The sequence below is a fragment of the Triturus cristatus genome, chromosome 3_2 (genome assembly GCF_964204655.1).
Source record: "Triturus cristatus chromosome 3_2, aTriCri1.1, whole genome shotgun sequence".
NCBI lineage: Eukaryota > Metazoa > Chordata > Amphibia > Caudata > Salamandridae > Triturus > Triturus cristatus.
Window position 1 is genome coordinate 498,616,208 of NC_140584.1, and position 16,784 is coordinate 498,632,991.

General features: G+C 39.9%; 1 protein-coding gene across 1 annotated transcript in view; it reads right to left on the reverse strand.

Annotated features, from left to right (window-relative positions):
- Positions 1 to 16,784, reverse strand: part of RNF141 (ring finger protein 141) — a 197,831-nt gene that overhangs the window by 24,553 nt on the left and 156,494 nt on the right. The window contains exon 5 of the mRNA XM_085648176.1: positions 12,747 to 12,854. Coding sequence (XP_085504302.1) covers positions 12,747 to 12,854 — 108 coding nt within the window. The remainder of the gene's footprint in view (positions 1 to 12,746; positions 12,855 to 16,784) is intronic.

The window sequence follows — 16,784 nt, forward strand, 5'->3', positions numbered from 1 at the left end:
TAGGCTCCATTAGAGAGTCACACCAAAAAACCTATGGGTCTCCCTGGCGGTTCCAACAGCTGTTTGTGGATCTTAGGTAAAAAGTATATTACTGTAATTCTTGGATGTTTTTTGTTTAGGAAATCATACTCTTTGGATCCTAATATTCCAGATTCAAGCCCCTACAAGAGAACGGATTGGATGGTTTCCTGCTTTTCACGTATTGGATCCTCTTTTACCGGTCTATACCAGGCTTGATTTTGTACCTCGTTACGTCCTTCCTTTAGGTACATTTCTTTAGGCCACAGGACCACTGCTACACCCTTGTCGGCCATCTTAATCACTATAGTCATCATTCTTCAGAGCTTGTATGGATTAAATTGTTGTGGCGTCAAGGGACTTGGATTAAATGACTTTTTGTTCTCAAACTGTTGGATGGATGAAAGAACCACCTTTTCAAAGGCTATTGTTTCCTTCGGAATTGCATGCACAAGAGGAATGAATTTGGATTTGTTCGCCAGACCGGAGCTCTTTTTAGAAGTTCTGTTGTCCTTATTGTGAAAAATATGCCTTAAGCCTAATTTTGTGGAAAAATTCCATGGCTTCTATCTTGAGTCTTGTGAAGTCAGGTTTTCTTCTTGGGACGAATTTTAGGCCAAGTTCCAGCACGGATGTTTCATCTTTAATTAACATTTTTTGGGATTGATCACGATTGAAGAAGGAGCTAAGTTTTGTAGAATTAGTGTCAGGTTTTCATTTCTCATGGCTGGATTTGAAGCACACCTTGTTTTTTTGATGACCATTTGTGGATTTCTATTAGACGAACCTTCACCAGGATCTGAATCCCCCGTGGAGTCTGATGAAGAGGTCTCGGAGAATGAGAGAAATACATTTTTTGATCTTCCTTGGTAGTCTGATAAAGCTCTTCGTGATTCAATTTTGGTATAATAATCTTCCTTAAGGTAGGGATACACTGACTCAATTGAGAATACTTTTTTAGAAAAGGGCCAGCAAAAAAACAAGGTGCGCTTCAAAACCCAGCCATGGGAAATGAGAACCAGACGCCAATTCTGGAGAGGTTGAGGTGTGCCTGGCCCTTCCAGGATGACTCAGAGCTGGGCTGAATAGAACCTGGCTGAATTTAGAGTAGGGGGAGGGGATTTCCTTGCACCTGAATAGGGCCTGTCTCCCTTGCAGAATGCTGTCTCCACCCCCCGCGATTATGCTGCACCAGTGAGGACTGAACTGGTTTGGACTGGGCTCAGAGACCCTTGCACATAGAGAACAAATACATTTTGGGGTATAAGTATTAGACCTAAAACCCCTGATTTTTAAACTACTTCTGGAATCAAGAGGAACCTTTGCCAAGGAGAAGAGCTGGGGAAACTGGAGGAGGTGTATTGCCCCTTTGCTGTGTGCTGTCTGCTGTTGGCCTGCAGTAGCTGTTTTTGCCAAGGAAAGGACAAGAACTTTGCTGTGTGCTGTGTCGCCCTGCTTGAGGAAGATCTCCAATGGCTTGAGTAGAGCTGGCCTCCTGTTCTGAAGTCTCAGGGACACGAAGATTTCACCCCCAGCTATCCTGAACTTCCTTGCTGGGAGTTCTGACCTGCCAAGAGGTGCCTGTGTTGGACCTCTGGAGGCTGTTCCTGCTGGTGGGAGCTGGAAAAGCAACGCAACTACAAAAAAACTGACACATTGCTCTTCTTGCAGCTGTTTTTCCGACGCAGCACCACTGTGCGAGAAGAATCTCCACGCATCGCTGCCGAAAACAGCGACGCATTGAGGGAATCGCAGCTGAAAAAACCGACGCAGCGCCGCTCGACGCCACATCGATCGCCGCCGCATCCTGGATTTCCACGCATCGGACCTGTGAGGCAAGTTTTCCCGACGCATCACCCGTGGACCACAACCGTTTCAGATCCACGCATCACTTCTCCTGCGTGCAGCAAAACTGTCACATCGCCTCCCCATGGTCTCAGGAACTGACGCATCTCTCGGTTTTTCCATTTCTGTGGCTGTTTGGCCTTGTGAATTTTGTCACAACTACAGGTACTTAGAGAGAAATCACGCATTCATAGTTTTCTATGGTCCAAGTTGTTTGAAACCTTTTTAAAGTCATATTCTTATTACATGTATGTTGGATTTTTTTTTGTTTTGGTTGAGTTTAGATAAAGATACTTCATTTTTCTAAACTGGTGTGGTGTTCATTTGTGGTGTTATCACTGTATTGCTGTGTATTTTGAGTACAAATGCTATACACACTGCCTTTGGGATAAGTCTGTCTGCTCGTGCCAAGCTATCCAGGGGGTGAGCAGGGGTTATCTAAAGTGAGTATCCCACTTACCCGGACTAGAAGCAAGGGTCCCTATTTGGACAAAGGTACCTACCTCTGCCAACTAGAGAATATGTCTGAAGAGGGTCATGCGTTGACAACATGCCTTGAGGTCATGTGAATCCGGCAAACAGAGGGAAAAATCCTGTGTGGGTCTGTTTTTGCCATTTTTGGGCCATACTCTGGGCCTTTCGCAAAAAGGGGAGTGCAATTTGTGGGTAAAAAGATATATTTCCTGTCAGGAAAATATCAGACAACACTCTTCTCCCTAAAGGATGTCAAGTGAACAACCTGTGGAATGTTTTAGGTGAAATGTTTTCAATGAAGTAGCCTTACAAAGTCAGAGCTCTACTCTAGGATGCTGTAGGCAGGAGTGGAATATAGAACTGACAAAACTGCCACTTGCAGGACATAATGGGATACCGGAGGTAAAGGCACAGTATTCTACTTTCATTGTTTTCAATGCTTCAGGCTATAAAATTACATTGTCCTATCCTTCCCTATCATTCACTTTAAAAGACAGTAAAAAGAGTTTGTGAATGACATTTTAAAAGGTCACTTTTACTTGCTTTTAGTGACTTTTAAAGGCTGTATACCTTTTTGATTCCATCTTTTAAAGTCAAATAATGGAATTGGCAAAATAGTAAATTTTAGGGTTGTACAATTTTACATTTTTCTTTACATGTACAATCTGGCCTTTTTGAAGTAAGGCAGTTGAAAGAACTGCTCTGAGGTCCCCGCACAGGGCAGGAATATTTAGTGCTTATGATTATCAAAGTAGATCTCCTGAGAGAGAAAGACTGATTCCTTCAAGTCTGCTGGGGCAAAGTATTAACAAACCCACAGATCCATTAGGATTCCCAAAGTTTAGATACAGATTAAGAATAGTAAGGGACCTAAATGAGATGCTGTTAACAAAGAAAGCATCTCTCAGTGATGTGAGTCTGGATAATTGGAACACACTGCAATCTAGCTTGAGATTAGCAGATACAAAGAGAATATGAGAACCTCAGAGAAGAGCTTTAAACCCATCTTACTTCTGGTGGTTTGCCAGGTAGCCAGTGACCACCCTAGTGAATGCAGGACAATGAGGTCTGTTTTGAGATTAGTAGGATTAACAAAAATTCAGAATATAAGGACATAAGGTGTCCCATTCAATGTGCATGGACAAAGAGAAAAAACTTACAGTATTGTCCCATCTACACCTATTTTTAGAGCTATGAGCACTAAATACACTTTTGAAACCTCTGCCAATCTTCTATTTTCCTTGCATTGCAAAATAACTGCTAGGCTAACAGAACCATCTAAAAAAGGCTTTACATTTTTTTTGTCAAAAACAATTCATTTTGTGATATTTTCTTAAGTCATTTCCCTCTGTACAACAAATCCTAATGGGCTTTCCGAAATAGGCATTGAGAGGCCAAATTAGTCCACTCATGTCAAACTTCTAGAAAGACCCTGTTGGAAATTAAGGCATTAAGCCATGGTGTACCATGCCCAAATCGATGAGTGGGTAGAACACCTTAAAGTCCCAAATCAAGAAACTGGTGCTGGACTTAGGTCATGGTCTAGCAACCATTTAAGCCAATCTAACCTGCTTTATAATAGAAGAGGAGTATCTTGTACGTGAGGAAGGAGAACAACAATCCTAAACCAGAAGCACAATAAGCAGCTATGTGTAAACCAAACAAGAAAGTAAGGGTGAGGTATGGGTTTTGGTTCACAATAACCTTTTTCAAAGTCAGCAAAATTGATATTATCAAAGAGCTTGCCTTTGGAGTTTAAGTTAAGGGTCAAGTTTTGATGTAGCTATTCTAACAAATTACTGTCTCTGTGGAGAGGATGCTACTTGATCAGAAAGACATCAGCGAATATACCTAACTCATCCACCAACCAAACTGCCACCATTCTGAACAAATTCTAGATGTAAACAGCCAAAATAATTACATCTCCTGGTAGATTTGAAAGACAGAAATATATATATATATAGTATAGAGAACTCTGGCACGCTCAGTTGATTTGAATCTGCAAGGGACACCAGAATTTCATCCTGGATGAAAAACAAGCATGGCTTATTTTTAAAGCAATTGGGTTGAACTCTACATATTTTCCATAGAATTCAAATCTGTCTCTGTGTGGCAAAGTCCTATTATCTCTCCAAATAAAGAGGTCCAGAGCGTACATGTGACAAAGTGGATTATTAGTTGGGGTGGATGGTAGTACACCACAAGTAATAAAGTCACTATTCTTGTTTGGTCAAATAAAGGTTTCAGTAATTTAAACCCAAGCTCAACCCCTGGTAGTTATGGCACAGAGCAGGCAAGCTTATCGTATGTGTAAAGCATTTAGAAGTACCAAAACAGTTACAAAGTTGAAAACAACACAATAAAAATGACTCCAGTTTATAAAAACAAAGACTAATTTATTGGACAAAATGACACTAAACAACTAAAGTCCAATCAGGGGAGCCAGAGATATGAATTTCTAAAGTTTTAAATGGAAGTAGCACCAAAAAAGCGTTCAGCACCAACCACACTCATCTGGTTGTATTTGACTGGGACCGAGGTGCGTACTAAGGCCGACCACAATGGAACGCTGGCTGGATACAGAAACTGGGTTCATCCCAGCCAGATGTTTTATCTTCTGATTTGGTCTCTTAAATGGTAGTCAAAAATCCTCAGAGAGGGAAAGGCAGCAGACTGTTGCTGAGAAGGGCTACTTGAGGCTGGATAGGTGTTGACATTTAGCTGGAAATCTCCAAAAAAGAGAAAACTCACGCCAAAGGAAAGTCCCTCGAGGGCCAGATATTTTTTTGGCACCTTCGCCCAAAGAACATTTCTATGTTTGGACCTAGTCACTTTTTTGGAGCTTGGATTTCTCAAGAGGGACAAGGTTGCAAGCTGTAGAGGAACAGGGCTCCATGATGAAACTGATGAAATGGATTTGCTTCTACGGAAATTCTCCGAGCGGGAGCAACCTGAATCTTTGGACCTGTGGCAACACACTTTCATCGGATAGACTTGGAAGGTTTGCCCCGGTCCTCCAAAGGTCTTTTGAACCAAAACATTCTTAAGTCCATGCATTCTCAGGTTGGTAGGAGGAGTACACTTTGACTACAGTTTCAGGGTCACAGGAACAGCAGTTGGGGAGTCAAGACTCCCTCCAGCAGAAGCCACCAGAGGAGTCAGCGGCGGGTCCAGTTGGAACTGGCTCCTTAGGAAAAGGGTTTCTAGCAGTTTGTTGTGCTACTGTAACTTATCAGAAAGCCAGCCAACTGACCCCTGAAGTCCAATTATTTGTCCTGGGTACAAGTGGGAGTAGGTCCAGCCTTGCAGGTCTCTTTCATGTTCAACCATTCTTCTGTCTTCCCCAGGTCCAATAGTGTTCTGTAGAGGGTACCCCGGGGTGCCACTTTTTTTGCCTGGCACTTTTGCCCTGGAGTAGTGATTACTCCCAACTCCTCTCTATCCAAGAGGAAAAAAGTTCCCAGGGGTAACCTTACCCACGTTTACAACAGTTCCTTTGTTCCAAACAATCCCTTGGTGCCCCTCTTAACCTAAAGCAAAGATGGCAGGACCTTTCCATTTCCTGTGCAGAGCTTCTGTGTCCACCCTAGAGGGGTGGCCAGAGAAAGTAGCAACACCTCATCTGTGGTCACTCAAAACAGGCCCTGGAGGCAGTTACCTTCCTACTGCCTGGCGGATAGAGGGACAAAGGAGGGGCAGGCCCAGGTAATACCTACATATGCTTATGACAGGGAAGGCTTTTTTGAAGTTCATTAATTTTCTGGGCACGGCCCAGGTGGTTATTCCGTCAAAGGAACAAAATACCTCCCCCCACCCAGTACTTTTGACTAAGCTCCGGGAGCAAGTTGACACCTCATCAACAGAACTGTTAAGCTCCTGGGTGACAGTTGGAAGCTCATGCAAATGGGATTCTAAAGGCTTTAGGAAAGGCACAAGTAACTTTCAAATGCTACCTTTCCCAACATATGTATTACAAATCTCAATTTACCAGTGAATTGGGCCTGTAATGAATATTTTAAAAGTTCAAGAAGGTCCTTTGTATCTGTTTCTTAGACAGAGATAACATTATTACATTTTATAACAATGCTTTCGAGCAGAACAGCTAACCCGGCTGCAATGAGAATACCTTTTGAAGACTCTTCAGAATAAGGTGATGTATAACATTGAACTTTTACATGTCCTACTTTTTAAATACCATGCACCCTGCCTTATGAGTATTAAGGCCTATGTAGGGCTGACTTATAAATATCTTAACGTAGCGGTTGGACCTCTTAAAAGGGGTTATTTTGACAGGTCAGATTTGTAGTTTTAAAACTGCACAGACAGGTTACAATAGTAGGTCTGCAGTCATGTCTGCAATGTCACTGTAGTGGGAGGCACACTGGGTGTTGAAGTCCACTGTTGGTATTCAACTTTCAGGCCCTAGTTACATTTTGTGATACACTAGGGATTTATAGGCAAGTCGAATATGCTAATTAGGAGTATAGTCAACATGTTTCAGGGGTCAGAGAAAATGCATGGGGGCCTAGTTAGCAGAGTCACAAGACAGGCAGTATCAATCCAAAAAGATGTGTGTAATCATACAAAAATAGGTAATTTCCTACAGCACAAAACAAGCGAATGCTGGAACTCACATTAACGGGAAAGAAAACAACCACTGCTCGGAACTCTTTCTTAGGGTAACACATATTCAATGTATAAATAAACGACGTGGTTAAACAGTTGGGGATTCTGGGTCACTAGTTCTCCACCCTGGTCCCAACCATACCTTTAAAAACAATTTCCTCTATCCAGTGTTAACAATCATACCACTCAGGTTTCATAGAGACCTCACAACATTCAAAGAATTAATGGGCCTGGTACTGTGCCAACACCACTTACACCCAGGTGCTTATCTGAGAGACATGGTAATGTGTAATGGAATGTTAAACTAACACCTATGGCCTTTATCAGTGCTGTATGATATGTTACTATAGCAAACACAACACCACTGCAGCACAAGATCAAGATACAAATCTAGAATACCTGGTAGGAGTCACCTCACATTCCAGTCACTATAATTCAAATCCAAGCCCTTAAAATACACACCAACTCCAAACGCCAAAAAAAGAGATCAGGGCATGGGAAGATTGTACCACGTGCAGCAGCCCTACATTTGATGATGCATATCTAAGAACAAAACTTTGTGCAAAGGACTGAAGGAAGATTTTACCTTTTCACCAGTTCAAAAAGCTCTTTTGTAAAGAGAATATGTGGTAGCCCTTGATGTTACATGCCCATTTGTAGCATGTACAGATGTCCCAAAATTGGTTTAAAAGCAGTGCTTTAACAAGTACACAGTTGAGGGGAGTCACTTTCCTCTTTTTCAGCTGAAATATTATTCCCTGGCCATTTGCTAACTTAGTAGGAAAGAATGAATGACCTGTAAATCGGCGACTGAATCCTTTTGCTTTAAAGTCAAAGAATTGAAATGGTTCTAGACCGTGATTCAATTATTTGGACGTCCCATCATGTGAATAACACCCCTTGCATATTGTATTGCTTTTTTGCTATACCCTTCGGCTTTTTGATATTCTATTAGAAAGGGTGTGTAGGATCCAACATGAACTCTCCGGTGAACAGCCCTAAACTAATGCAGCATTCTTAAAAAGACTGTGAAGAAAATAATGATATCCAACGTGGATTGTAGGATCACATAACATGGAGGTCTTTTCACAAGGGTGAATTTATTTGTGTAAATGTACTCACATGTAATATCTACTCCTGCACCTCGGTCTAGATCTTCACTTTTGTGCTATTCATCATTTCCAAATGCCCAAGTGTAGAATTGGATGTGCCCGCAGATCAGCATGTGGAGACAGCTAAAATGTCAAAAAGAGGCAAGAGTGGGGTATATTACCTATGTTCAAACAGCAGGTCTTTATTATCTTCCTCCTTTAACAAAACATTTTGGAAAGGAGGAAGATAATAAATTACTGTGACTGTGCCCCTCGCTTTGCCCTTTTTGACATATTGATTTAAATTTATCAGTACGGGCTGACTGATATCAAAACAGGCAGCACTTAGGCCGGTCTGTAATATGTAAAAGCCACCTTCTAGGGGTGGAGACAGCTAAGACTGAATTTACAGGTGTAAAGTTACTACTAGAAACCGTTCACATGTAAGTGGAGACCTCTGTCATCATAGCAGACATATGACTATGGGAAAGCATTAAATTAGTATTAATAAAGTTTATTATTTCTTTTAATTATTAAAATGTAAAACATGTTTGTTAAATATTTAAAATAATGATTTTTAACCTTCTAACCTTTTTAGGTAGGTAGAAAACAAGGTTATTTAGACAATTGTACATAACACATTCTAAAAACACATTTAAACAGTTAAAATCAATCAATGAGCCTTTTTGTTTACCAAACCAGATAAACAGAACTAAAAAGATACATTAAAAGTGGGCCTGCATTTTATAATGCCTATAGTTTCTGTTTTTAACTACATTGCATTTTTAAGCATATTCTGACAGAAAATGGGATTGGCATGTTTTTGACTAACTCTTCAAAGATTTGCGGGGACTGAAATGGGTTTCTTATCTTGAACATATCACATATTTCATAAGTAAGAATTCAATTCTAGAATATAAAACAGATCAGTCTTAATTGGAAATTCGCATAACATAAGTTAACATGTGATCTAGAAATATGAATTGAAGTTAAATACTTCATTTCTAGTCTGACTGCAGTAACAAAGTCATGCTGCTATTCGCTTAACCAACGCAACCAAGAAATTTGGCAAAGGAAACAACCTAATAGCCGGTAGTTGCAAGCCTTTTTGGTTATTAATTAATGAGGCTATATTTGAACATTTGACTTTCCAATGATAACTGTTAGGACGCTTGACAACCTCCAACACGTTTGTTTCATACCACATATTTTATGGAATAATTATACCACTTTTCAAACCTCTGTACACACCATGGAAATCTTGTATCATGACGACAGATAGGTTTCTAGTTTATTTTTTTCCATTTCTTTTTTGTTACCTCAACTGAGGTCTACAATCAACATATTAAAAAGAATAAAACCCACATCTCAATCTTATAGACAATCCCAATTCCCAAGATAGCCCATATCACTCATAAAATCAATGTAATATTTATTTTTTTAAAAGGTAATAAACATTTAAAACATTCATATTCTTTAAAACCCCCCAAAAACATTTGGAGGATTTTGTAACAAGTCCATCAGATCCTGGTGCGAGTCCAGCTAAAATCTTTTTATCAGAAGTAGTAAATATGTGTTTCTGGCCTCTTTTAGTGGTGGACGTAAGTGCAAACGTGGAACATATTTTGGTTTCATTTGTGACAGAGGTCACAAATGGAAGATATTTGAGAATTCTTACTCCTCCTTTTCCAGGACACGGTTTAGAAGGATATTTCCTATACAGAGGCACATAATAAAATGTCTAATACCATGGGAGATTCACAAAGGAAAATAGGGCTGAGTCTGTCCCAGTAATATATCTCTACACAATGTTTTATAGACTTTCAGGGAAGTTGCCTCGTCAAGTATCTAACTTTAGTAAGGGAGATTCGGCTCTAAGAAAAAGTTGTAACTACCCTAGCGACCAAATCAACATTATACTCAAAGTAATCCAAGGCTCTAATAAAATGTCTCTAAAAAACTAAATAAGCAGGGCAGTCTTGCTTCATTTCTACCATAGAAGGGATCTCAAAGAAGGAGTGGCATTTATAACCCCACCTAATTATATTTGCCAAAGACGGTACAAAAGTGCTCACAATTCAAAGCTCGACTCTTACTAATTGTATTGGTAGAGACCAGTAAAATCTTCCCATGTTGTTTACAAATATCAAGGATCTAAGCTGGGTATTCTCTAAAGCACAAGTTATTATGGGTGGAATTTTAGCTTTATAAATCTGAATTAGATCATCGAAACATCTGTTCCGCATAGAGCAATAAACTAAATGACAGAAAACGCAATAAATTAATAGTGAACATAAAAAGAGAATACAAATAAAGTTAGAGAGAATAAAATCACTGCACGCAATTAAAAGCTGAAGAAACTGAAACATCGTTGAACAGTCACAGGACTGAAGGGCACACGATTGCAACAGCATTTCGACATAGGTCTTACATTAGCACATTGTGCTACAAGGTATAAAGTGTCAACCAAATGTTATTACTGTTAGTCATCATGTATCATACCATAAAGGCAACATAGCGACTTGATTTCTTTCTTATGAAGCAAAGCGTTCCTACAATGACAGATTTCAAAAGCATTCCTAATATATGGTGTAGCAGCGCCACCTAGTGGGAGACAACAATATTGCACTTCGGTGGGACAGCAATCGTGCTGGCAGTACAAAACAAGCGCGGCCCGTCATGGGATAGACAGAAGATGTGCACGGGGGGGCTGCCTTTACTGGCGGCGAAAAAAAAAAATCCACAGGGTATCACGCCGCCAGTAAAGGGGCCAATATCCGCGTGGACATCTTCTGTCTCAGTTTGTCTCCCCGCGTGCACTCTGGAATCGTATCGATTCCAAATGGCCTCTCATGGCAGGGCAGCGCATGCGCTGCTTTCGCCAGGCCGAGACCTAAAAAGTATAGAAAGAGTTAACAACTATATTTATTAGGGTAGAAACTTCTTTGATAATCTAAAGGATGCACTGCACTTCACAAAGTTATGCAATAAGGCATTAGTCCATGTAAATTCACACACATCCAGTCTTGCTCAGTCACCTCTTATTTGCCTTTTACTTTATTCTAAGTTCATTAACGCCATTGGCTTTCCCACTGTACTAAGTTTATTATGGGAGACTGTCCAATGACCCATTGTCTCTTTAATTTTGCACGCCTGCACAAGGAGGGATCTGTGCGTGAAGCGATCTTCTAGCGTTCACCGGAATACCACTTCAAAATTGAAGAAATTCGATCTACGATGGAGAAAAAGCTGGGAGGATTGTATGCTGTCCCGATTGTAATCCAAATAATGCATACAAACATCTGGGCTTTGAACTGTAAACTGTAGTTCCAAGCTGGTCACTGGTCATCTTCTCTGAGTGTTTATTGGGATGGGGTTGGCTTTCCTTGTTTATTTTATTAGGCCAACCGATCTCTGTTGTGTATATCGAGGTGAGCAATACTTTTTTTTTTATTTGTAAGAACATTTCCATTACGCACGATAAAGAGGAGATAAAGCAAGACAGATGACAACAAATAACAGGAGAGTGCATCCTTGTTGAACGTCCTTCTACTCTGGCATGCTGGAAGATTTGTAGAATGGCAGGCATACTTCTTCTGTGGTCGACAAGACTGTGAACGTCTAAAAAAAGAGCATAGGCAGGCTGCAAGAATGTCTAAGCATGCTTTGCCGTGAATCAACAACAGTGCCTCTTCCACAGGGTACGTAAAGGTGGTGGGCATTTAGAATGCAAGATGCTCAACTCTGGAACGCACCGCCCTTGGTGTTCTTTTGCACATAGACCATGCTAACTTCCTTAAAAATAGGGAAAAAAACAAGCATTGAAAATGCAATAGGTCTCGCCATTTGCTTTGCTAATTGTAATGTATAGCAAAGCAAATAGCTTTAACTTAATGAAAGCTATTGCATTTTTAATGCTTGTTATTTTTGATTTGTTAATTTTTGTAAAGTGCTTTTGTGCATAGTTGTTCATCTCCAGCAGACAAAATTGAAGACCTGATGATATCTGGTCTGGAAGGATAATGTCATCAGCATATAGAAGAGGCTGGAATTGCCTAGAGCTCACCTTAGGGGGATAATTGTTTTGCTTGATGAAGGTGGATGGGAAAGTCAGGAAGATAAAGGGGAAAATAGTATGGGTGCTAACACACATCCTGTTTTAATCCATTTTGCATACAAATTTAATGCCCTGGATTCCCCCTCCAACCAAAAAAAGTATTTTTACACCATGTAGAGGATTATGGAGACACTACAAGATGTAGTAAATGGCTTGGGATCCCAGTGGGACAGCTCCTATCAAAATGTGCAGTTGGAAAGTCAATAAAAGCTGAATATGAAAAGGTTTTCTTTCATACAGATGTATCTGAAAAAAACTGTATAACCGCTGTATTGTCAATGACTGACCAATCTGCTCTATGAAGACAGATAAGAAATATGTGTGAAATAAAGAATTAAGTAGTAACTGCTTCACGTTAGTTTCTGTGGAAGCTGAAATTCAGACGAATATTCAATAAATTACATTGCTGTTATCAAAAAAAAATATTAGCTGTGTGCCTTAGTCTTGTTTTCCAGCTAGCTACTGATGCATGACTTTACATGGTGTGAAGTGGCGGCGCGACAGATTTCATCCAATTACAAAATATGAAATGTTTGAATTATAATTCTTTGTTAAAAACAGGTCTTAAATCTCACCATTTGTCAATGCACTTCTGGCAAAAGCTGTGGGCGCATGGAAGGATAAGGTCTGCTCGTCCATCCATACAGATGCAACACTCTTCCTCATCAGTCAGTTGCTTAACTCTGCAAAAGAAAGCAAGAGAGAAATAAAATAATCTCAAGACCGAAATATAATAACAGTGAGATTAGGGAAAGTAGCATGTGACAAATTACTTGTTTATCAATAAATCAAGTGTATCTGTGTGTTTTTAGGATGAAAATTAGAAGCAAAAGTGTTTCATTCATGTAAATAGGGATCATTGCTGATTTTCTTTCTTTGGTCTAAAGATAACTTGCCACAAGTGTTTACCCAACTTTAAATTATGGGGGGACTAGTCTAATATACCCTCAGGTAAGGAAACGGATGTGATGACTCCGTTCATTGTTAGAGATTTTATTTAGAAATTAAGGAGACCAAAGTCTTGGGATCAATTCACAAGCATAACATTTCCAGAGCTTTATGGCAAAGTATGCCTATGCATTGCAGAAGTGCATTGCACACCTGAATCAGAGTTTACCTATAATGTCCCTGTAACATACACAATATTGTCCGCTCAAGTATAAGTTAAACTATGCACAATCTTTAAGAGTCTACAATGTAAGTAGATAATATAACAACCATTTGGCAAAGCAAACCTTTGAAAACAAAGATTCACAGAGATGCAGGAGACACCACCTCTCCCCACCCACCAAACAACAACATGATAGGTGAAGGAATTCAAAACCACATTAAAAAGAACTGAGTGGCCAGTGGAAATTGGTTGCAATTCAGCTAAAAGTAAGCTATGATAGGTAATGGCAGATTTAAATACCAGGTAATGGATGGAATATGTGTACGCTGCGTATGCCTATTACTTCCTGACGCTTGTTAGGAGTTTACTGCTGCTGATAAACCACATGCAAAGGATTGAGTAAATTGTTACATTTTAGAAATATTCGATTTTCTTGTTCTCTGCTTGGAAAAATATACTTTATTTATTCTTCCTGTCAACACCCACCATGGGAACATGTTTTTTTTAATGCCCTTTCCCACACTTTATGAAGCACTTCCACGCTAGTCGTTTAAGTTTCAATTTAGAAGACGAAAAGGCATTGGAAATATTGAGCAATACCCTCAAAGTATTACATTATTATTTCTCCAAGTGCCACTTACAACACAGAATGTGCACATTCTGTGCGATTTCTCAGTACCAATGTAATATTACTGCATACAGACCTAAAAGAGTCCTGTGTTTATTCATTAGTCTGATGTGTTACATGCAGAATTTACAACTATTTCCAAGGATAATTCCCAATTAGGCCCTTATTTCAGTTTAGTGTATTGATATCATTCCCAGGAGACACTCCACATAGGCCTAACTCTCACTGAGAACAACTACTGGGCAAAAACCTGGAAGCTGAGCAGGAGACATGTACATTAGGCAAGACTTTTCAACAGCTGTATAATGAGGGATTTTAAATTCCTCAAAGACAGGACTTAGCACTAGCATCCTGCTCTAAAAGTAAAACAAACACAGGCTTTCTTTCTTCAATCCGAGGTTGATTAATTGTATTTTATTACAATGGGTTCTAGTAACATCCATTAATTACAGCACTTAAAACAAGCACAACTGTGGGTATGGGCAAGTTATTACTAGTTTGTAATAGATGCAAGTGGTGCTTTGATGAGAAAGATAGGTTTACTCACACTTGGTGGTCTTGCTCCCTTACACAAACTTTTTTAAAAGTGGACATAAATTAGATTAGAGATCTAAAGGACACTACTGACCTGCAGGACTTGAAGTACTTCTCCTGGGCTAACCATATCCTGGTACATTTGGTCATTGTTCCCATTCATGATTACCGGACCACTGATTTCCTACCAAACTGGCTCAGTGGTGCAAAGCAAACATGCTAAAAGCCAACTGTGAATATAATGGGCATGCAGAGTTTATCGTCTCTTTTTGATGGAAATTGATATTTCTAGCAAGAAAACATCATGTATTAGGAGAAACCTCATTTACTTATCTGATCCTCTCTTTTCTGTGCATAGCCTCTGCATGGAAATGGATGACTTCCATTGATAATATGTTGGACTAACTCTTCCCTCACAGATGTAGAACTACCACCACAGGTGAGAACATAGATAACTGTAGTGATGCTGGCAGAATCTCTAGTATGATGTCATCTGGATTGACAAGGGCCTCATGCCACAAGTGTTCTAGATGTGGAAGTTGCTGCTTGTGCCTTGGAAGTTGCCAGCTGGGACGGCTCTCTCTACCTGTAATAAATACTTTTGCTAGTACAATCCTACGGTGTCCGTTTGACCTTCCTTCAGTGGTGACAGAAGACGGGAAACTACTCTTCAAAGCAGGCTGGACTGAATTTGCTTTGTTTCGTGAGGTACCGGTTTGAACTCCTTTGTCTCATACTCAGGGCACACGGTGGGCTTTGCTTCAAGAACGTTTCGTCCTGTAGAACAGAAGTACTCCCTTATAGAAAAAGAGCTTCTGGCGTGTGTTTGGAGTATTGAAAAGTTCAAACAGTACTTGTGGGGCAGATCTTTTGTGCTAGAGACTGATCATCGTCCTCTTGTTAACATCCTGTCAGGTAAAAAAATATAAAACGCACCACTGCTCGTTTGGCAAGATTGTCTCCTAAGCTTTGAAATTCAGTTTTATTGTAGAGTATATCCCAGGTGGAAAAAACTGTAGAGAAGATTGTTTGTCAAGACTTCCCATTGCAGATACGTAGGAACAAGATTGGGAAACAGAAGTTGAAGAGTGTTTTGTGGCTTGCATCAGTCAGTGCTGAGGATATTTGAGTGGCTGAGGTGCACAAGGATGTTATTCTTAATGAGGTAATGTCTTTGATTAGGAAAGGTTGGCCCAAGGAGAAGTGTCTTTCACCCGAATTACAAATGTTTTGGAAAATCTGTGATGCGTTATTGGTTGAGGGTGGCAAAGTAGTTAGAGGTGATAAACTGGCTCCTCCAGAGAGTTTACGGAAAAAGATAATCTCGGCTGCGCATTTGGGTCATATAGGTGAAACCATTACCAAGAGGAAAGTTAGAGCTGATTTTTGATGGCCAACAACGGATTCTCAAATTGATGAATTAGGTAAACAGTGTGTGCGGTGGAACACCAGTGACAAAGTTTTGGTTTTGGAGGGTGTGGTTGACCCTCCTGTGTCTCCGCCTGGAAGAGCTTGGCAGAGATTAGGGATGGATTTCCTAGGACCGTTCCATATTTTAGCTTCTAATATAAGATATTTTCTGGTTCTTGTAGATCATCTATCTAGGTGGGTTGAATTCGAGCCAATTAGTATTCCCAATTCAAAGAGTATTATTAATTGTTTGAATAAGATTTTTTTTAGAGAAGGTTATCCTGAAGAGATTTTGACGGACAATGGTGTTCAATTTGTTTTGCAAGAAATTCATTTGTTTTTACGCACCAGTGGCATTAAACATATCAGAACTCCGCTTTATCACCCTCAGAGTAATGGCGAAGCAGAACGGTTTAATAGAGTTGTTGTGAAATATGTGCAAGCAGCTTTTAGGACTAAAACCTGTGTTTTTCAAGCTTTAAAATATTTTGTTTGGTCTTACCGCACGTCACCTCATGTTGCCACTAATTTTAGTCCTTTTGAACTCATGAGGGGAAGAAAAGCTTCTACTCAGGTTTACCCGTTTTGTATGGTTAAGACTTTTCATCAAGGTTCTGATATGAAGTGTGTGTGGGAGTCAGCGAACAAGAAGTCTGTTGAAACCGGATTAAAGAATTGTGAGTTCACTGTTAGGAAAGAATCGCATAGGCTTAATGTTGGGGACTGGGTCAGAATAAAAAAATCAGTTTCAGTCAGAAAAGGTCTTTTTTTAAATTTTGGGAATCTCATATTGTAGAGGTACGCAAGAATGCTGTGAAATTGTCCAACGGGAATTGGTGGAATATGTCTTGTGTTGCAAAGAATCCATGTATTCACTCCAAGACAAACTTACTGAGCATGTGCAAAAAAAATGTATTCACTCTAAGACGA